This window comes from Desarmillaria tabescens (assembly GCF_030435595.1).
Source record: "Desarmillaria tabescens strain CCBAS 213 chromosome Unknown EV420scaffold_27, whole genome shotgun sequence".
In the NCBI taxonomy this organism is placed as follows: domain Eukaryota; kingdom Fungi; phylum Basidiomycota; class Agaricomycetes; order Agaricales; family Physalacriaceae; genus Desarmillaria; species Desarmillaria tabescens.
In genome coordinates, this window is record NW_026848326.1 from 67417 (window position 1) to 90779 (window position 23363).

At 47.7% G+C, this 23363-nt stretch overlaps 2 protein-coding genes across 2 annotated transcripts; both read left to right on the plus strand.

The window, feature by feature from the left end:
- Nucleotides 1-7031: 7031 nt before the first annotated feature.
- EV420DRAFT_1645028 (uncharacterized protein) lies at nucleotides 7032-7808 on the plus strand (the record flags this gene model as incomplete). The annotated part of the gene is made up of 1 exon (XM_060477726.1): nucleotides 7032-7808. One exon carries the CDS (start codon nucleotides 7032-7034, stop codon nucleotides 7806-7808), a length of 777 nt encoding a protein of 258 aa, XP_060328556.1.
- A 2186-nt stretch (nucleotides 7809-9994) lies between these two features.
- EV420DRAFT_1645029 (uncharacterized protein) lies at nucleotides 9995-10961 on the plus strand (the record flags this gene model as incomplete). Its single annotated transcript, XM_060477727.1, has 3 exons — nucleotides 9995-10616; nucleotides 10671-10798; nucleotides 10857-10961. The coding sequence occupies 3 exons, from the start codon at nucleotides 9995-9997 to the stop codon at nucleotides 10959-10961; spliced, it is 855 nt and encodes a 284-aa protein (XP_060328557.1).
- Between the last annotated feature and the right edge of the window lie 12402 nt (nucleotides 10962-23363).

The following is a 23363-nucleotide window of genomic DNA, read 5'->3' on the forward strand; positions in this document are numbered from 1 at the left end:
CGAGCTCCTGTACCTCAAAAACCCATTGACTTCCAATTCTGGGCACAGTGCATATAAGGAATCGAACCTCACACTTTCTGAGGGCTCCTCGGTTAACCACTGCACTCAATGTTTGACAACATCCATGCAATGACCAGCCTTTCTCTCGGAAGAAGCAATAACAGACCCTCTCATAAATGGAGATAAATAAAACAATGATCTATGGTGCAGGGAACACTAAATCTCAAAATTCCTCTCCCAAGTTATATCCCTGTTGTAGCAAATCCTGCACCAAAAAATTCAGACTTTACGTGGGTATTATTTGTAGATGAATGGAAACTCCAGTTGAAATATGCATTGTCTGTTCTGCTAATGGAGTCATATGCCCTGTACACAAGAGGAAAACATTGTGGAATCTCTTAACAGTTACAGTGAGCAAGGCATGGGTGATCTTTTCTGAGATATCTGGATTTTATATGGACATTGGATCAATGTCCGTCATATTGCTAAAATGTGATAATAAAAAACATTATTAGTAGAGGAGCATTGGACCTTGGGGACTCAAACCCTTGAGCAATTTACCACAGCCACTAGACGGGATATCTATGTATGGCTGACAAAAGAGATGGAGTAACACATACATGTCGAAACTCAGCCACTCTCACTCATGTTCCCATGTTTGCTAAGTGCTATCATACTGCAAAGGACCACTTCTATAGCTATTCCTCCATGCAATTCTTTGAGACAGATGAACATGTACAGGCTAAGATACATATCTGATTACCCTGTTCCCTAGCCATTATAAGCTGCAGTCTCTGAAAAAAAACCAAAAACTGACATGTACTTGATGTACTTCTCTGTGCTGTGGATTACAGAGCAACCTCTGTCCATGCAATTCAGATTGGGTTCACACCCAGGAGCATGTTGAGAAAGGTTTACATACAACATTCCAAGGAAATGTAATTTGTGTCCAGCAAGGAGCAGCTTTGTAGAGGGAGTACAAGGATTCTAGATGGGACCAAAGTTTATCAGTGTTCTCCTGAATGCACCAGATGGAAGTATGTACATAGCCTGCATCTGATGAGAAACTAACACCTTATGCTGAATCAGCTCGACAAAACTGACCTTGGTCTCAGAACACTTGGTAAGAAAAAAAATTCAGTTAAGCCTAAAAAGCAGGGGAAAACACATACAGACATTGGGGAAGAAGATACAACTGTCTATGTGTATGCCTGCTATGATGTGAGCTCTGCCGTAAGGCAAAAGGAGTTGCATACCTGAAGAGGTGGTATGCCATCATTGTTCCCACCTATAAGACTACATTGTGCTAGGCACCATATTTCAGTGGGGTACTATGGTGCCTGTTTCACAATGTGCATGTATTTCTTCGCTCTCATTATTGCACAAGAAGGATGTTAGCTGAGTGACTCTGAGCCTGGAAACATGCTCCATGTTGATGGAGCCAAAGCAGGGTGCAGGAATTGGGATGCAAATAGACTATTGATAATGAGAACCAACATCAACCATTGGGGAGAGATGAGAACAGTACACACAGATGAGAACCCAGGTCTGAGATGTGGAAGCTGGAAGGTTCAAGGCATTCCAGGATGATAGTGAACAAACATCAATGTATCAGCTTCCTCTGATCCATGAATTCATAGTCACTCATCCCAGTACAGATGGCAGGAGTCAATGTGGTGGGTGTCAGCAGAAAGGTAACATCTCATCATGTGTGACAATCAATGATGCTGATCACAAGCACAAGCTTCCTTTCTTTGCTCATGTATGCACAAATATTCTGCCCTCCTCTAGTGCCTACACCACCCATGTATGCCCTCAGGCCTCTCATCACAATCAGTTGACTTGCTCTTTCCACCTTGGCCTGTTATGGATGTCAGTCCAGTAAGATTAGTCAACAATCACCAACCACTTACTGCACTAACCATCACAAATATTATAGAAATTTCTCTGGGTTTCTCTCCTTTTCCTTTTCATTTCTTGGGATACTCTTCTAGTAGATTCTCTTGACTGTCCTCTTCCAGAACCTTCACTTCATACAATATATATATTGAGTATCATAATATGCCCTGAGGGCATCTTAATTTTACCTTCTTGACTCCACAACCTAGTGTGAACCTAAGTGAAAGAGGTCGGTTATGCCAAGCACTTGTCAAACATCTCACTTACCGACTATACCAAGTGCTTTTCGGATCTTCTTAGCTACACCTAGTGCTTGCTAAACTCTCGGTTGGAGCCTTCTTGGTAAAATTGGACCCATTGATATTCTACACTTGCTCTTGGCTTAGACTTTAATTAAGTACTACAGAATCATACTTCAAAGAATTAGCCACATTCTTAACATTGGTGGACACATTGTCTTTACCTTGTAGAAGGAATTCATTGTATTGCTCTTCTAACCCCTTCCAACAACCTATCACTCATCCTTCTCCTGGCAGATCATTGCCTGAATGGCTGACAATACTTCACTCCTCGACTCTAGAGCATCCTCACCAATCCATGCCTCATGAGATGAAGATTTCACCTTTCCAGAAAATCTTGTCCCTCTAATAGTGCCTACAGATGCTGAGGATATAGATGACAAAAGCATACAGGAAGTCATTCGTCCTTGGCCGACTTGTATTCCATTGTCCACCTTCGCAAGGCATTCAAACCTCAAGGAGCACAAAGATTGTGCCCTTCATATTCTCAAGATTAGCACAAACATAGGAAATGGCTTATGCACAGCTCATGTGCTAACACATAACCAGTAGATGAAGACCTTCCATGAAGAAACAGTGATGATGTATACACTTCTCACACATGTTTTGATGTGTACCACCATGCAGGGGGAGATCAACTATAAGCTGAGGAATAATCTGTATTGGGACCTATGTACCAGACTCGCAACTCATCATGGGATGGCCTCTAAGTCCCTTGCCTCATTTTGATATTCTGACTTAAAGATCCCAACCTGGGGAGTGGACATTACAAAGGGTTTAACCATCAACAATTTCGAAATTTACACATTACACCTCTGTATTCATATCGAGAACTTCCTCTGCATGCTGGATAAGTGCCATGACTGGGTCAATCTAGGGGTACACCAGATCCTGCATGAAGATTTTATGGTGGCACAGTGTGATGCAGATCAGGCTCGTATTAAATTAGAAGAGGAAGAGATGACTGCGAACCTCACCTCATCTAAACATCATAAATCTGCAATCAAAATTTCACCCACAACTTGGGAATGGGAATCAGTATGATGTGCCACTGTGGGGGAGGAAGAACCATGACATGGTACCTGACATGCATCCCAACTCTCCACCAGAGCCACTGAAATTCTGGGCCATTCATCACTTTGCACTAATTCCAAGATCAATAAGTCGCATGGTTTCAGTTCTCAAGCCCATAAGAGCATGTGTGCTTCATCATACCAACCCCAATCCGATACAGAAAGCAATAAAGAAACATCAGAAGAGGAGACTCAGAATCTGAACAACATGGATCCTGACCCAGATCTGAGTGATGGTGGCAGCAGTCATCATAGCTGCTGCAGTCATCACAGTCACCCTCATTGATCGTCGCATCATCTGCAGACCACTCCTCAATCAACATGCTCCGAAAATTCTGGGATTCATTTCGACACCAAGCTCAAGATGGGAGACATCCCTACCTGGGATGGAAACCCCAACACCATTGTAGCCTGGATACTGAAGATCAATGACCTTGCCTCTCTGAGTGATTCAGTTTTCAAAGACCTCGGCCGTATTGCACCAAAGAGACTTCAAGGAGATGCTGACCGATGATATTATTCATTGCCTCTTCATTATTGTTTAGACCTTGAAATGAATTGGGCCATGCTGCGTGAAGGAATAACTGACTACTACATGAATTGGCATTGGTGGGAACAACAGAAAGACTGAGCCAGACAGACAACATATCAACAACCAGGACATACACATGAGTCACCAAGTGAATACTACATCTGGAAATCTGAGTTGCTGAACATGGCATCTACTCTTACTGACTCTGAGTTAATCAGTCAAGTAATGGATGCAGCACCATTGAACTAGAACACAGTACTGACAGTCCAATTGTACGAAACAGCAGTGGAATTTCAGGCAAGCATACGTTTCCACAAGGATCAACTCCTATGACTTGATCCCAACTACTGGGCATGTACTCTGAACATGTATGAGCTTCATCAGAGTCAAGACAAGTATAACTCACCTTACCGTACTTCTCATGCTCACCTAATCGGTGCTACCAACACTCCCTTCAATCCTCCATTCCCTAAAGACGATGCTACCAAGACAAAACATAAGAAAGCTCCTAAAGACATCAGAGCCTGGCCATGTAGGAACTGTGGAAGTGGGGAGCACTGGGATGCAGAGTGCAAGTACTGTTATGAAGGAATGTGCACCATGAGAACCAGGCTAGCTGAGACAGATATCATGGATCTCCAAGCCCAGGATGAATATGAGGATCTGTACTATGAGCTCAGTGATGAGCAGGATTTTGACTCATCCCTCCAGACTACTGACAGCTCATGCAGATGCGTTACTCCATGCAAAAATGATACCAATGACCTTTCAGCTCTGGGGAGAGTACAACCCAACGTTGGCAGCATAGAGGTGGACTCCCCATCTACTGCAACTCCACCATGCATCACCACTCTCAATGTGAAGACTGAAACAGCCTGTACAGCCTATGAGGATTGCCCTAGATTTTCTCCTTTCACTAGGAAGGAATGGCAACATCTAGAGAGGTTGCAGAGAAGATTTAAATGCACCTTCCATATTTCTCACCATTCCTCCGAATCCTCAGGTAAACCAAGCCTAGTTGAGCTAAAGAAGTGCATGGAAAGACCATCAGGTTGCACTTTGCTTGGAAGTAAAGCAATGGCAACTTATGCAGGAATTAATGGTGAGAAACTAGATGTCTTGAAGGTCATTATCGACTCTGGATCGGACATCACACTGAGTTCGAGAGAAGCCTTGCAAACCCTATCATTGAAACCTAAGATCCATGTTGGTCAGAAAATAAATCTTGTACAAGTAACAGGGAACTCAACAATATCTGGTTATGTCAACATCAATCTTTTCTTTGAAACTCAGGAAGGGCCTGTCAAAATCAATGTTGATGCATATGTAGTGAATGGGATGACAACTCCCTTCATACTAGGAAATGACTTTGTGGATCAATATTCAATCTGAATTCTATGAAGGGATGGCTCGAGTTACCTTGTCTTTGGAGACACTGGAAGAGAATTAGAAGTTGAAAGTTCAACAGCCCCATCTATTGTAGATTTTCAAGGCAGAACTTTCCAGGTACAAGTACTTCCAGAAGTGACATCCCATCTTGCAAAGCAAAGAATGCACTGCTGGTCCCAGAAAATCTGACAAAGAAGGAAACAGGCCATCACTCAGGGAGAGGTACATTGTTGTGACTGCAGCCTATTGACGCATGTAATTTTGCAATCTAAAGTGTTTTACATGCATACTGAGATATAGTGAGCAAGCAGACTAAAACTACATGTCAACACTAATGCTACGTGGTGCAATGATATAGAATATAACTTATGGCATAAGAAGCAATGGGATTCTAAACAGGACTTAGTCACAGCACTGTACCTGACAGGCATGCGTGATGAGAAGGCCAAACCCTATACCCAATGCCTTAGGCTCTAACTTACAAGCACACCCACGGGAGCTAGATAAAACCTTGAAGATTGCACTGACACTGAGAACACTTAGCGCGCTTGCTAACTGTGACGCGCCATACCTGAAAATCCGGGGAAATCCTTAAGCGAGCTGACAGATATCACCGGCACGAGCTTGGGCAATGGGCTTCGGCCGAAGTCCGCGAGCCCGCGTTCCATTGTTCTGAGTCCCATTGTTTGAAGACTCACTTGTTGCCGTGTCTATGAGAAGCCTCTGTGAATCCAAGAAAGAAGTCTTGAATGACATATGCCAGGACTGATAGTTCCATGCACCTAGACCTCTCAGTCACTAGAGAACAAGCCCGCAGGTGTTGGGAGAGCACCTCTTGGCATGCATTTAGCGAAGCTCACTATAGAAATGAGACTAAAACTGGGAAGTCCAACTCGGATGCTCAGTAAGGCGGCAGTGGCAACATGCTACGCATGTAGGAGTCTGGGTACTGCGTGACATTTGTAATTCTAATTCCCCTGTAGTATAAGTAGGCTGTTTACAGTAGGTAGAAGCCAAGTTTCGAGCCCCTGAGTTCCTGTGCATGCATTGAAGGCGGTACTGTAACAAAGGATCAGTTTGTGACTTTGAGCTTTGTGTAGAATTAGTGAGCTCACTCAGAGAAATACGAGATACCCTTGAGAAAAGACTTTTTGTGCACTTAGTTCTGAGAGAATAAGAATCAGTGAAGCTGTTCTGTTCCATTGAGTGTTGATAAGTCCGTTCGGAGTATGTTCTGAAGAGGAAAAGCAAGATCTGTTCTGTTCTGTTTCTGTTCAGTCTGTTCTGCATCAGTCCTGTTTCGAGTTTTCATTTTCTCAATCTGTTTCCGAGCACTTCTGAAGTGTTCTTGAGTCGAGATCATCTGTTGAAGTTAGTTGGAGAACCCCTACATACAGTTGTGTAGTGAGCAGGCTAAGTCAGTGCTTGCCTGTGGTGTTCTTTTAGCAAGCTCACTAAAGTTTCAGCATGTATTGCCTCTGTTTCTGTCAGGATCAGTGTCCCTTGTGTATTTTAACTCAAATCTGCCTTGAAGGTTGCGTCACACCAGTGAACGACCTTCCTGTAAAAGTTCCTAGACTTAGGGATTCATTAGAGAAAGCTTAGCTTCACTAAGAGTGCTGAGGAAAAGAGAAACTCTTCGAGATATAGAAGTATAGTTGGATCGCATTAGGAATAATTGCTCCCCCTAGAACTTATGAGGGTGTTTGTAGTTTGTGTAGTTGTGTGAGTGTGTGTGTGGGTTTTTGAGGTTCACCTTTTAGCCCACTCATTATTCCACAGGTGCCCACAGCCAGCCTCATCACTGCTTTCCTAACCAACCTCGACAAGCATATTGTCATGGCCAAACAAGGGGACCAGATGATCTACAAGCCATCTTACATGCTTGGATCAGCAGGATGGGCCATCCTTTGGACCCTCTTGGACATCATCATGGCCACCATGCATAACATTACTCCATACCTGGGTAGATCCCAGCACCCTCTCACCATTCCAGAATCGGCATTCGAAGAGCTCGGCATTTCCTCACCAAACAATGAAGTAGACATCACTCACTTCCATTGTTGCCCGAATTATCTCTTTACCCTCACCTGTCCTTCTCGTGATGAGCTCCTAAACACTCTCCAGATCTTCCAGCAGGGACTATGTGCCTGCATCATGTGGCTGGCCTCGAGGGTCAACTACAGTGTAGGAAAAGGGTTCCAAGCTCGCATCAACTGGGGCACATTTGTGGGGATGAGCTGGGATGAATTCCTATTCCATGTCTCCCCTGCTATGGTCCTAGCAGAGGCTCATTGTCAGGGTCTCACAGCCAAGGAAATAACAATGCACTATTACACCAACAATGAATATGCTCTCACATGTTATATCCCTTACTCCCCTGTTGGTTACCCTGACCTAGCTGCGTACATCCACTTTCCATATGACTCACGGTACTCACAAACTTCCTTCTTCCAGGACCTCCCATGCCTGATCATGAACTACACTGAAAACACCACCTCCACTCCAGGCACCTCTTCGATGGCTATGTGCACTTCTAATTCCGACTTCAAGATGAAAGATTTGGCTATCAAAGATATTATGGAACAAATGGGAAACTTGTCCTTGGAAGGATGAGTCAGCAATTGTTGACTGGGGGGGCCCTGTTATGGATGTCAGTCTGGTAAGATTAGTCAACAATCACCGACCACTTACTGTGCTAACCATCATGAATATTATAGAAATTTCTCTGGGTTTCTCTCCTTTTCCTTTTCATTTCTTGGGATACTCTTTGTTAAGCACTAACTGTAATCTGAACCAAGGCTGGTCTCTATCCTGTCACTCGCATTCGGTGATTCAGTGTTAGAGAGGCATTTGGTAGATTGCAAGAAGTTAGGTGTCACTTATAGCAAAAGCAAGGAGCTTGTAAGAGTTAGGAGTATATAATCTTAGCCGAAGCTGGGGTCTAAGGCCACAGAATAGGCTAGCTTAAATACATGTTAGACTCATACTAAGAATAGTATCTACAAGGGCACGTGCAATGAGAAGTGCACTTGCTAACGAATGAGGAGTGAGGACACTAAAAGAAGTGTACTCCCGATGAATGAGAGTAAAGAGCGCATATCACCTGCATTTGCATGGGACTCCATCTGAATAGGTCACATCCCATAGACTGCCCTTGACCAGTGGTTGACTTGGGCCCAACCACTAAGAAGTATGATGCCATCGAGAGAAGCATGATGGCACATGCGGGTCATCAGTCATCCAGGGTGTGGCAGCTGTGAACTGGGGTGATGGCAACTGGGTAAATGGGTAAAGCAGGTGCCAGCAGAATATCATGGGTCCGAGAGATAAGATAGGCAGGTCCAGGATTCTGGGAGATAAGGAAAATAGGGGTAAAGTCATAATACTCTTCTAGTAGATTCTCTTGACTGTCCTCTTCCAGAACCTTCACTTCATACAATATATATATTGAGTATCATAATATGCCCTGAGGGCATCTTAATTTTACCTTCTTGACTCCACAACCTAGTGTGAACCTAAGTGAAAGAGGTCAGTTATGCCAAGTGCTTGCTGAACATCTCACTTACAAACTATGCCAAGTGCTTTTCGGATCTTCTTAGCTACACCTAGTGCTTGCTAAACTCTCGGTTGGAGCCTTCTTGGTAAAATTGGACCCATTGATATTCTACACTTGCTCTTGGCTTAGACTTTGATTAAGTACTACAGAATCGTACTTCAAAGAATTAGCCACATTCTTAACACGGCCTCTTGTTGGGATTTACAACTTCAAGCTTGTACTAGAAGATTCCCGAAGCTTTGGCTTACTCATTTGTCACAATACTTAGATATATTTAGTACTTTAGGTAGAATATTCTAGATACTTTTCATAGTATATAAGGAGCTCATTAGGAGCTCTTGTAGCTAACAATTAGGTATTATTCCTACTGCAAGCCTCCCACTGGTAGAGTTCCAACACCTCTCTTTCCACGTGCCACATACTACCCTGGCCTTGTCTTCTGAGTCCAGCCAGTCCGATAAGCAGGCCTGAATGTACCTAGGACTCAAAACATGCTCAACCATTGTTTCCAAGCAGACTTGTGAAAGAATAATAAATCTGACAAAGGTAAAGGCATTGGGGGAAGAGATAGCCGGTTTCGATAAAACGGACACACATTTGACATCACTTACTCCCTCAACCTCCCATCATGGCAACTCTCACTCCAAGCAAAATTCACACAAAAACTCAGGATCTAACTCTTAATTCACAGTGTAGTCTTGAATTTCTTGGATCCTATTTCCATCTTCAGGACGTGCCGGATGATGCTGTTAAGGAACTTAGGCATGTCATCATCCGTGAGGGTGACTTGCATGACATATCACATGTGACAGCACTCAAACATCAGGATCTACTGCTGCCTGCTCCGGTATAATTCCACCACTATCTCGAAGATATTCTTCTCTAACTGTTCCCTCTGGAAGTTCAATATATGCTGCATCATCGAGTGATACAACAAACCTCACATTTATCACCGCCGGATCATTGAATTAAAATGTACCACTGCGAACGAACAGGATCATGATGTCATGCTTGACAATGAGGGGCAAATACTGCATGTGCTAGAGCTGTATCCTGACATGGTACTTGTAGATGTCGGCCCAAGCACAACAGAACTTGTAGAGCCCCATTCACTATATTGCCGACAAGTTCTATCGTTCATCTCCGTCTAGCCATCGTTCATCTGTTCAGAACTCTCATACAGGCCCAAGGCATGGCCTCCCCATGTATGCAACTTGTTGATCGGGTATTCACTTCTCACCTGATGAACATCTTTGTCCTTGGTCTTATCTTCAAAGGGATGGGATTCCAGGTCGGGCTATGGGACAACACAGGGGGAATTATCTCTTCCGAGTACGAAATCTGCAGAGACCAAACCGGTCTGGACTTGTTCATCTGCGTCATCTATCGTCTCACTGGAGACATGTCTCTCACTGAACTTGGGATGGATTTAACGGTAAAGCTGAAGGATGGCCACACTCTCTATGGGAAGGAGTACACCAGCTTCACATTTCAAGCACCTGACTATGCCTCATCTACCGTCACCGAGGTTACGACTATTGGACCACCGCTATGGGTAAATCTGTGCTTATCTGATACAGCAGGCTCCACTTGGAAATGTGCGGATGGTGGTGTTTGCGTCGTGAATTGGTGGAGAGCATGTCAGGGTGATACCAAAACAGAACACCCTTTCAGTGCCGTGCTGTTACCAAGCCATAAAATACTTGATACGGGCTATATCAGGGCACGTCTTTCCATTGAATCAAGTCGACTCTCTGAGTCCCTGTCCACTCTACATCGCAACGCTATACATCGGAATGTGAAGATGCTGTGGCAAGCGATGGATAGCAGGGAGTTTATCCTAGGTCCGATTGATATTTTTGAAGGTTCAGTGACTGCCTCTTTGTTTCACAAATAACATCTGCTTATTCTTTGCCCAGGATACATTGATGCTTGTCATCATGGAGAGATGTATGACTTACATGCTGGGAATGTCTTCCTCTGTGATAATATTTGTATGGATATTTCTTCTGGTACTGTGCGCGGATTCACTGTGAATTCAGGACATGTACGTACTCTACTTCGTTTCAGATTGAACTGTTCTGACTTAGAGATCACATAAGTAGTGCCTCATTCAGTTCACCACCCTCGAGATCCTCCAGAATCAAGTCACCGCAATCGTGCCTCTTCAAACCCTGACTTTCAAATCCTTCATCTTAGTCTGCATCTAATCCCTACTCCGCTACACCTTCCACATCACCAAACTAAACTCACAGCTCCAAGAAGACTTCCACCAACTCTTCAGCCAAGTCGACTTTTCCGAAGTAGTCCAATACCAGATCTTGCTCGCAATTCGATACAGACATCTCCTAACCAGATTTAAAGAGACTTTGATTGATTAAAGAGGAATATCCCTCCCTTCCACTCTGGTGTCTTTGGTTAACCTTATACCATGACCAAGCTGGACAGATTTCTTGGCAAATGGAGCCCATTGTGTTACTGCCACACCTGCCAAATGTGGATTTGGGTGAGTGGAACGAAGCAAAGGATGTTTTTATGTGGATTATGGGGTTTGGGAATGAGGATGTTCCTCCGCAGATACACATTACCCCAGAGTTGTTGAGGTCCCGCCTGGAGGATATTCTCATGCTCAGCGACTATGAATTTGGTACAAACTCTGAGAGGACGAGGGAAGCTTAGTAGATACATTCTGTACATCCGTTTCAAATATCGAAAGCACTTTCAGTGTATTTTCATTAAAATTCACATGGAAAATCTAACGCCACACATTGGAAGAAAAATACCTCCTTGAATAGTGTGTAAGAGGAGTCACACCTCGAGCAAAAGCTTTCAACAGTACTTACACTTCATGCGCCATGACTAAAAAGTATGCAGTAAACTGCCTTCTCAGCAAGAAAAGTGCATCAATGCCACTCCTGATGGGCTGGGAGAATTTTGTGAGTGACATTTGCGAGCTTGCATTTGCTTGCGGTTGTATCAATGCATTTATGTCATAATACTTGCATGCTATCATATATGGATGCGAGTGACTTTTAAACACTTGACTGCTGGAAAGGTTTCATCAGCTCTTGAAGTAATCTGGGAGCTGTTATGGGTAGATAAGTAGATAATAGTGTGATATGAATTTGTAGAGACTAAATAGACATTCAATTACCTATCCACAAGGTCCCTGTGGACCATCCTATGGACTGTCCCTATGAAATTCTCATACAAAAACCAATGCAAGCCCTCACACAAGTCAAAACATAAGAATGCATGCGTTCGACCACTAATGCAAATGGTAAGGCATCCCTTGCATGCATTGAGATAAGAATGCAAATGCTTGCAAGTGTGTGATATGCCTGTCACATTTGCATTCAACTCGAGTTGAATTTGTGCCGCTTGCCTTTTCATCTGCCTGTTGGATAACACGTGCACCGTGTGCCCAGGCACGTTTGCCTAGCGAGTAGATAATGTTTGCTTAGAAGGCAAACAAGTACAGGACACTACGAAAACTAGCTACTTATATACTCTTTTATGTATTTCTAGTACTTTCTACCTCTTAGTAAAACTTTACTCAGCAAAACTCGGGCTAACTGGACATCATGCCAGCTTGCACAGCCACAGGGTCATCAATATTCCGCACTGCCATTTTCTTACACTGACAATACAAGCTTTCATTTACCGGATACATACCCAACATTGGCTCAAGCACTTGAATTTACTCACAAAGATGCCTTTGGTTCATTTAAGTTGAATGTTGATATCCTTGTTTCATGAGCATGTCATTACCTTAAGACAGGACCCTGCAGTTTGAAAGACCGGTCGATGCCTTGGGATGGCTTCAGTGATATTTTGCATGAATGGTAAGTTCTCTGATTCATCTTTTTTGTTTCTCTTCAACTTGATATATCCTGCAGATTATTTCTGTAGCATTCAACAGCTTCATAGAATTGTACTTGCAATCCATAGCCATGCCTTCTAGCTGTACCCTATGCTACTCTGTATGTTCATTGTTCTAAGTAATGTGGACGCGCCGATGACTTTCCTGGTCTTATACTGCTAATACCAGTTTAATTTCAGCACAATTTCAGCAAGCATGCAATTATCAGCTGGAATTGCAGTCTTTATGTAGTAAAAGAGTACATGCATCCGCAACCTGTCTAAAATCACCTACTGAGATCTTTATGTCTAGCTTCACAGGGGTGTATTCCCTATAGAGTAGTCCGACAAGGAAACAATGCTCATTGAATGTATGTGCGTCCCATTCCTGGTCGCTGAATTTTACTTAGTAGGTTTATGTTACGGTTTATTCGGTCTATTCATTTTATTCATTTCTTCTTTTTCTTTTCTTTTCTTTTCCTCATGTTACTCAGCCTGATTACTTTCATGCGATCACAACGGACACATTCTCACAGTACTATTATTAGGTTACCAAACGTGTATTTAAGTAGAGCCTCAGCTGGTCTAAACCCCAGCTTCGGCTAAGGTTTAATCTACCCAACTTGAACTCCGTTCTTCGCGTCTACGTGCCCACAGTTGACTTTGACATCGCCTTTGACTTGCTAGAGTGTCTTCCACCGAAGTGCGAGTGGAGACCCTAGTACGATCTAAGTCGATTATTAGTTGGTTGTTAACATTTAGCCGAAGCTCGTCTCACATTGCTCGACGCCACATGTCGCCCAACATTTACACTTTTATCCTCCTGCTCCTGGTGATCGATTGGATCCTACCACTGGTCTTACCGGATCCTATCCTCACTGTCATCCTTATCATTATAGCCGTCATTCTCTTGGTTCAAGTAACCATCCCTGCCCCACTACTAGCAGCCTTGCTCGTGGTGGCCTATGTTGGCTTCCTTCGAACCTGAATCCTTTTACCTTTCTCTTCCGACTCGTTTCCTTGTTAACAATCCTATTGTTGACATTGACGAGTACATCCGAAACAAGCGAGATTCTGCTGATGAATGGCTCCAACTACGAAACTGACCTCAGCCTAATCATCGCTCTTCTAATCGCACTCACCATTCTAACCGTTCAACTTTGGATCAATCACCTGTTAAGCCACTACCAACTGTAGCAGGTGCATGGTTAATCCCAACCATCGAACCCTACGAAGGATAGACTCATGAACGGATGCCCTGGTCCGACGCCATTCTCACTGTCTTCGCGACTTTTATACTCTTTTTCTTGTCCATTATTTTGTACCGACTACACCGCTGTTTCCGACAGCAGAGGAGAGTCCGTGCACAACTCCCATTCCACTACGTTCCCAGCACTCCCGCATACCCTCCTCCAGTAATCCACATTCCCACGGCATCCCAGCAAACCATACGAGATGTCGAATCCAACGTCTCTGGGGGACCTGGAGAATCCCTCTATGGATTGTCACGGTCCAGCTCGCGATACTCAGGGTCGAGCACCAACTCCTACAGAAGCGCCACCGACGAGTCAGCCGACTCAGTCGACATCACAGATACCCGGGGCATATTCCTCGACCGAGGAGACTCGCCCCTACCAGGCCTCTTCGACCAGTCTCCAGTCCAGGGTGAGCCAAGCTCTGACAGAGGCCAAGGACAAGGCACCAGGCATTTGGTCGAGGGCGAAGAAGGCTCTGACACCGAGTATGAAGGGGACGAGCTCACCAAGCTCGAAAGGACCAGACTCGATGACCTCTACCCGAATGAGGAAGAGGATGCTACCTATACCAGAGACACCTGGAGCGGAAGGTTGGGGACGTGCTGGACCGACGCCGACTGGGGAAGTGAGAGCAGGAGATACGAAAGAGGCAGAACAGCACACCGGAACGACTATGACAGTGATTCCGGAGAGCTTGCCCTTGGGGCCTCCGCCGCAACTACCTCCAGTACAGATAGGGCAGGATCCGTTCCTCCCGCTTGGCCGACAAACCGGGGTCCACCAGTCGGCTGGCACCCCAGCACCAGTTGGGTCTACGCCGACCCAGGGGAAGAGGCTCCTGTGGCCCGAGTCTCGACCCCGAGAAGCTTCACTTTCCCTGTCCGCCCAGAGACCCCAACGCCCGCTACCACCGTCGCCAGGTCTCAACCGACGGATCAGCAGCTCTGGGAGGAGTTCCCGGACTACGATTCCGAGGAGCTTGGAGCAATTGCCGGGGCCAGAGACCTTGCCCCCATCCCCGCTTTCACACCGTCAGTTGCGGGTCGAGCATTCGCCGACCCTGTCCCTAGCAACCAGCGTCCATGGACACTTCTCTACCACATGCTCGTTGAGTCGCTCGACCTCCCTCGACATGCCCGGGAGTCCCCAGAAGTCGAGGCCCGAATGGACCGAGCAAGAGCGGCAGACACATGCACTCGACGTGCCGAAATTGCTGCCCTCGTCGGACCCAACGGCTTCTATGACCTTCCCGTCGAACCTGATGCCACCCGTGCCGAAATCGAAAATAGGCAGCGAGCAGCCGCCCTCCGGTACTCTGGGCTCGTCGAGCGAGCAGGAACAGACCTCGAGGCCCAACGAAGAGCCTGGCAGGCCTACAAGTCGGAGATCAGCGACCCCGACTCCGACATCGGACGGTGGAAGAGGAACAAGGAGATCGATAGACTCGCCCGAGAGAGGGAGAAGGCCAAGGATGCTGAGTCGGCCGCCAAATAGCTCCCTTGAGGCAGAGGTGATGAAGGCGGTCCGAACGGTCCTAGTCGATCCCATGGCCCCCCTTCCAACAATCTTTAATATCTTACCATGGCACAGACTGTACAAAATAATGATGGAAGACATGGAGCATGACTCCCAGTGGCTACTCACGGAGGCCGGAGAGGATTATCGACATGTAAAATACATGGGGGACGTCTACCTCATGAAAAATATCCTGGAAGTCGAAACGTGGCACAGGGCCGCCCTGGTGTGGAACCAGGTACACCCTGACAACACACGGCCGGGGTGCGAACCCTATCGTCGACCTCAACCAATGCCTAACCCGCTAGAGACTGAGGAGTTCTGGGCGGGCGCGGGGCCTGAGGATCCAGATGATGCATGGGATGACCCTGGTGCAGGGGCCTCCCGGAAAGGAAAAGAACCTGCGGTATCGAAACCGCCACCGCCAGCACCGCCGCTGCCCAAGTATCCTGAAGGCTATCCACCACCGGGCGACAACCCCCACCTACGCTTGCTATCGCGACCGCCAAACGCGCCGGTACCGCCAAGCACACCACCGCTGCCAGACCCGATTCCCCCTTGGCAGTTGGCTCCCGGAGCCGTCAACAATCCCTGGAACGACGTAAAACCCAAACTGGTCACGCAGCCCGAGTACTTCTTCGGAGTATCTTCGGATATTACGTGCTTCCTCCATCACTGCGAGGTGTACTTCCAAGTGTTCCCAATGTATTACACCACGAACGAGCAGGGGCAGAACCCTTATCGGATCACCTTCGCCCAGGGGTACCTACACGGGGAGGCTCAGCAGTGGTGGGTCGACCAATATTATCAGTACCGGACGCCACAAGGTCATTGGAGGTTCCCAACCTGGGATGAATTCTCCCATGACCTGATGGCCCAGTTCCGCGAAGTAGCTGAGTTAGCGATATGGAAGCAGGAGTGGAAGAAGGTCCGACAGTCGGACTGCAAGACCGCGGTGGAGTTCTTCGCCAAATTCGAACGGCTAGCCCACAAGTGTGAGGAGTTCGAAGACGAGAAGCAGATGTTCGAGGCAGTAGAAGCAGCGATTAGGCCAACGGTGCGCAAAACGGTTATGCATGGGGACAATGAGCACCCCACAACCTATGTGCAATGGAAGGTGCGGGTCCTAAGGATCGACGCCAATTATCGGTACGACATGGCCCAAGGCCTCGCCAGTAAGACCTCCCCAAACCAAGGCGGTTCGGGTCGAGGCAACCAATCGAAGGGAGGAAGCCAGGGTCCCAGTGGCGATAAGAAGGACGCTACTGGCACCACGTACGGCGGTGCAGGGCAGCCAATGGAAATCGACAAGTTATGAACCGATCAGCGCTGCTTCAAGTGTGGGAATACTGGGTGGATCCAGGACCATAAATGCCCAACCGACAAATCAAAGTGGCTTCCCGTCAAACTCCCACCTCGCAAAAAACCCAACGTCCAACGTCTACGACAGCTACTCGCAGAGGCCGAGAAGGAGGAATTAGGAAAGGATACGAAGGTCGAGGAGGTGAAGGAGGAAAAGTCGTCAAAAGACGAGCCGGCGTCGAAATAAGCGATTCGACGGCGTCGGCTGAGGACTTAGTCTCTTCTGGTGCACACTCATGTACTACTAGCCGGACTTATACTACATATGTAGGGACTCCATACGAGCAATATACCAATGTTTACGCCGTGTTACCAGTTGAGAGACTTGAAAATGAAGAATCGCCAAACGCCAACAGCGTAGGAGGGGATTTCCGCCGTCCTACGTGGTCTGCGAAGGACAATGAACCCCTAGGGGCCGGTCCACCTCAGACACCCCCGTTTGACCAAATGGGGAAGGTACTGGAGAACCCAGTCAGCGCCTCAGGTCAAAACAAGATGGACGCCAGACGTGGTGGTCGTCGCCCCGGCTGGGAGAATCGGCCAACGACCCCGACGGTAGAACCTTCCTGCCAAAATGTAGGCCAGGTTGTTTTTACCGTCAGTGGCAGGAAAGCAGCTGAGGCCGGGAATCAAGGGGACCACCTACATTTAGTAGTGGCCTCATCCGCAAACGATGCCGACCCCCTTGAGGAGCTGATATGTGTGCACCTGCCTCAGGTTTCCGAGAGTACTGCCGGCGTTAGGAATGAGGTTAAGTACGGACTAACAGTGGAGGTTACAACGCCGTGCACAAACACCCTTGGCCAGGGTCGAACACAGGGCAGAGAGCCCTCCTCCATCGACTCGTCGGAAGGTGACCAAGTGCCACCGAGGGGCCCTAGCGACTGGCCCGGTGACCAACTGCCACCTCGAGGCAAGAAACCTCAAGTCTCATTGGAGGAAGTAGAAGACGAAGAAGCCCACCTACGGTCCGACATTCCGACCATTACGCATGAGGGGAAGTCTCCTGTGACCCCCGGTCTCGAACCAGCACCCGAGATCAAGAAGCCCATCCCAGATACGTACTACGAACCCTTCGGGACACATTGGACCCATAGGGCGTTGTGGTTAGCTAAAGACGAACCAACCACCCTCTCCACTCTCAAGCAGTGGGTACACCCCCGCCGAACAGGAGAAGTCACGATCGAGCTGTGGGAGATGCTCAAGGAGCAACCCGAGACTGCCGGGGAAGCCAGAGACAAGTGGGAATGGATGGAGGACCTTAGAAAACCTCCCATGTACATACGAGGACGAAAGGGTCATAATGTATCAGTCCAGGTGCAATTAGAGGCGTTAGACACCTGCGAAACGCACTCCCTGAAGGCGTTAGTAGATAGTGGAGCCACCGGCAGCTCTATAGACCGCGCCTGGGCCCAGGGTCACGCTCTTAACCTCAAAAGGGCAGCCCGACCCGTTCCGGTCTATAATGCTGACGGCACCCGAAACAAGGGTGGTGACATTACCAAGTACGCCGAAGTACGACTACGGATCGGGGATCACGTCGAAAGGATCAAGCTAGCCGTGGTTGACCTAGGAACCACTCCCCTTTTCCTGGGGCATGACTGGCTACAGAGGCACAACCCGTTAATTGACTGGGACACCGGGGCCATTACATTGGCTCGCTGCGCCTGCCGTAAGATCCCTTTTTCCCTTCCCGACACGGATCCCTCGTCAAAGTGGGAAGAATACCAAGAAGGGGACACTATCCTGGTCATAGACTTTGAAGAGGCCTTCCACGTCCGAGCGATGGGCACTAAAGCTAACAAATTAGCTGCCCAGGCCAACGCTCATAAGACCATGAAGTCCTTCGAAGAGATAGTACCCAGGGAATACAGAGATTTTGAGGACGTCTTTGCCAAGGAGAACTTCGATGAGCTGCCCCCGTGGAAACCGTGGGACCATGCCATCGAATTAATCCCTAACGCCAATGCCAATCTAGACTGTAAAGTCTACCTGCTTAACCCCACAGAACAAGAAGAGCTAGACAAGTTTCTGGACGAAAATCTCGCCACAGGCCATATTCAAGCATCCAAATCCCCGATGGCATCGCCGTTCTTCTTTGTCAAGAAGAAAGACGGAAAACTTCGCCCTGTCCAGGACTATCGCAAGCTCAATGAAATGACCATTAAGAACCGGTATCCGCTCCCGCTCATCGGGGAACTAATGGATCAGCTAAAGAAGGCAAAATACTTCACTAAGCTGGACGTGCGTTGGGGATATAACAATGTCAGGATAAAAAAAGGGGATGAGTGGAAGGCCACGTTCCGCACCAACCGCGGCCTCTATGAACCCCTGGTCATGTTCTTTGGGCTTACGAACTCGCCCACCACCTTCCAGTGGATGATGAATGACATCTTCAAGGATCTCATCACCGCCGGAGAAGTGTCGGTTTATCTCGACGATATACTCATTGCATCCAAGACCAGGGAAGATCACAAACGCATCATGCGCCGAGTACTCCAAATTCTCCACGACAACAAACTCTTCCTAAAGGCGGAGAAGTGTGAGTTCAAGGTTGAAGAAACCGAGTACTTGGGCATACTCATTAGTGAAGGGAAGATTCGCATGGACCCCGTGAAGATCGCCGGTCTACTGGACTGGCCGGTTCCCTCGAAAAAACAAGAACTTCAATCTTTCCTAGGCTTTTGCAACTTTTACCGACGGTTCATTCACGACTATAGTAGGCACGTCAAACCTCTCACTGCGCTCACCGGGAAGGTAGAATGGAGATGGGGAGAGGCCCAGCAAGGAGCGTTTGAGAAGTTAAAAGAGCTATTCCATGAAGATGTGGTGCTAACTATTCCCCTCGACGAAGGAAAATTCAGAGTGGAAGCAGACTCTAGTGAGGGGGCGATCGGGGCAGTGCTGTCCCAGTGGCAAGAGGAAAAGTGGCGACCGGTGGCCTTCCTTTCTAAGGCCTTGTCCATCACTGAACGGAACTACGAAATCTATGACAAGGAACTCCTCGCCATTATGATCACCTTAGAGGAGTGGCACCAGTACCTCATGGGCGCACGAGAGGATTTCGAAGTTTGGACGGACCACTCTAATCTCCAGTACTTCCGAAAGCCCCAGAAACTCAACCGACGACAAGCCCAATGGGTGACTGAGTTAGCCGAATATCGGTTCACCCTACACCACAAGCCAGGGGCTCAGAATCGTAAGGCCGACCTGTTGTCGAGGCGGGCAGATCACAACCAGGGGAAGAACGATAATAGGGATATTACAATCTTAAAGCCCGAACACTTCCGAGCTCTGATCATGCCCACCGAGGAGGAGCTGCACGAGAGGATCAAATTAGCTACGCACAACGTACGCAAGTGGGACTGAGGTATCTCCGACTCCCTTAATCACGAAAAAGGGGTCTTTCGATGTTAGCCACTAACTCTATCGACTTAGATCGTACTAGGATCGCTACTCGCACTTCGGTAGACGATACTCTAGTAAGTCAAAGGCGATGAAAGTCGATGGGACAGATAGTCGCGAAGAACGGAGTTCGATGTTAGGTAGATTAAACCTTAGCCGAAGCTGGGGTTTAGACCAGCTGAGGCTCTACTTAAATACACGTTGGTACGCTAAGAATAGTACTGTGGGAATCAGTCCGTGATGATCGCTTGCGAGTAATCAGGCTGAGTCAGACGAAGAAAAAGAAAAGAAATGAATAAATCGTAACATCACCCCCCCCTTAAGGCTCATTCGTCCCGATGAGACACTGAGTCTTACCATTTCTCCTGCCATCCACATAAGCGAGAATGAGGGTCTCCCTTCTGCTTTAAAACAGTTTTGCTTGGGCCTCCGCTACACCTAAAAAGAGTCACTTCTTGTGTTCGGCCTCTGACCCTTGCATCACCTGGACTTGGGCGTCCGTGGAAGTCCCAAGCTGCCTTGCGCCGGTTAGGCCTCATCTGTCTGTCGGGTCCTCCGTGACCCTAAGGGTTCATTGCTCTAGTGAGCGGCGGTAATCCCCTTCTACGCCGTGAATAAATACGCTCCTAGGACTCCTCCAAAACGGAGGAGTCCGCTATCTCGTCGTCGTCATCTGAAAGGGAAGGCTGGGATTCGGAGTAAAAGGATGGGACGTCATCTTCATCATCGTTGTTATCATCTTCATCTTTGTCCCAGTTTTCGGTGACTCGTTGAAGAAGGTCAACGTCTGAGTTATCATCGTTGGTGTATCACGGGGGAATGGGTGGAACTGATTCGTTTGTTATATCTGGATTTTCTTGTACCCACCTCTGGTTTTCTTCGTGCAACTGATGATCCATTGAGGACGCAATTTCTTTGACCAGCCTCTGAAAAGAGGGCATGATGGATATGGGCCTGACCCGGGTCTTCTCCTTGGCTTCATACATGTCTTCGAGCGCGTTGAGCTCCTCGGAGTGGGCTGGGGCTGAGCACTGTGATGAGTAAACAGTCTGGACATCGGTTACGCAGGGAGTATCCGGCTCATGGTATTCGATCGGTAGGTTGCGGGGTATTTTGTCGTCAATCCCGATCGTCTTCCCTTTACGGTTTACCATCCACACGACCTTTTGGATGCGAGCCTCATAGTCGTTTACGAGTTCCTCGGCGTTGGCCATGTTTGAACGTTTGACCCACGAATTCTCCTCCGCTGGATATCCCTTCCACTTTACCAAGTATTCGGTAATGGTACGGCGAGTACGTCCCCGTCCGACGACCCTATCTCGTTCTTTTACGATCTCCTCAATTTCGTACTCTTCCTCCTCGTCGATGAGTTCCAGGGGCGGTCTCTCTGGGCGCGGTTGATTAGGGAATTCGGGGGTTCGATATGGGGTTAAAAGGGATTCGTTGAAGCGGTTGTGAATCTTCCAAGCTATTGGAAGCTTGAGTTCGTACGCGGAGGCTCCCTTTTTGCTCACGATAGCAAAGGGTCCCACGCGTCGGTCCCCAAGTTTTTTGGTGGGTCGGGGAAGGTTCAGGTTGGTAGTGTCCAACCACACCCTGTCGCCGACTTGGTACTCCACCGCTTGGCCCTTGTGCTTGTCGTAAGCCCTTTTCATTGATTCGGCCGCCTTCTCCAATGACTCTTTGGCCTTCTCCTGAACTTCTTGTATCCCTTCAACTAGCTTCGTGGCGGCGGGCACTATGTCGGGGTGTTGAGTTGTTTGATAACCTGCCCGTCCCGTCCGAAGACTACTTTATAGGGAGAAAACCCAGTTGCTGAATGTTTGCGGTTATTGTGAGTGAAGGCGGCTAGGGGCAGCCAATCACTCCAATCATCCTGGCGATAGTTAACAAACATCTTAAGGTACTTCTCTATCTCCTGGTTAACCCGTTCCGTCTGTCCGTCCGTCTGAGGGTGATAGGCCGTAGAGGGGTTTCCTTCTACTTGTATCAGCTTGTAGAATTCCTTCATGAACCTGGATACAAAGACGGTCCCCCTGTCTGAAATGACCTTTTCGGGCATTACTCCATAGGGTACGTATACATGATCCCGTAGAATTTTAGCGAACCCCAAAGAGGTGAGCTCCTCGGTACATGCGATCGGAATAATGGTTTTAGAGAACCGATCGACAATTACTAGGATAGAGTCAAACCCCTTCGAGTCTGGGAGTTTGGTGATCATGTCGACGGATATATGGGTCCACGGACGACTGGGTACTTCGTTCAGGTGAAGGGGCGCCTTCTTGGGACGTCGGTCCGCCTTGGTTCGTTGACAGACTTCGCATCCTTTCACGTAGGCTTCCACCTCTCGGCGCATACGAGGCCACCAGTAGTCCCGAAGGATGAGCTCCTTGGTTTTTTCTATTCCAGGGTGTCCTGCCGTTACATGATCATGTCAGAGAGCTATGATCCTTCTGCGTAAACTCTTGTCGATGGGGATATAGATCCGCCCATCGTACCACAGTAGATCTTGCTCTCTGGAAATCCCCTTTTCGTGGTTAAGGGAGTCAGCAATCCCTCGGTCCCACTTACGGGGGTCGTGGGTGGCCTGTTTAATCTCCTCATGAAGATCTTCCTGCATCGGCATCGCTAAGGCCCTGAAGTGCTCGGCTTTTAGGACGACTATGTCCTTGTTGTCCTCCTTTCCTTGATCGTGGTCCGCTCGGCGTGATAAGAGGTCTGCTTTGCGATTCTGAGCTCCCGGTTTGTGATGCAAGGTGAATTGGTATTCTGCCAGCTCCGTTACCCATCGAGCTTGTCGACGATTGAGTTTCTGGGGCTTGCGGAAGTACTGGAGGTTAGAATGGTCCGTCCAGATTTCAAAGTCTTCCCGGGCGCCCATGAGATATTGGCGCCACTCCTCCAGGGCAATCATGATAGCTAGGAGCTCTTTGTCGTAGATCTCATAATTTCGCTCCGTTGTAGCCAGCGCCTTGGAGAGAAATGCCACTGGGCGCCACTTGTCATCTTGCAATTGCGATAACACCGCTCCTACCGCTCCCTCGCTGGAGTCCGCCTCAATTCTGAACTTCCCCTCGTCAAGGGGAACAGCTAGTACTACATCTTCTCGGAATAGCTCCTTGAGTTTGTCGAACGCTTCCTGTTGAGCTTTTCCCCAACTCCACTCGGCTTTGCCCGTGAGCATCGTTAACGGTCTGACATGTTTGCTATAGT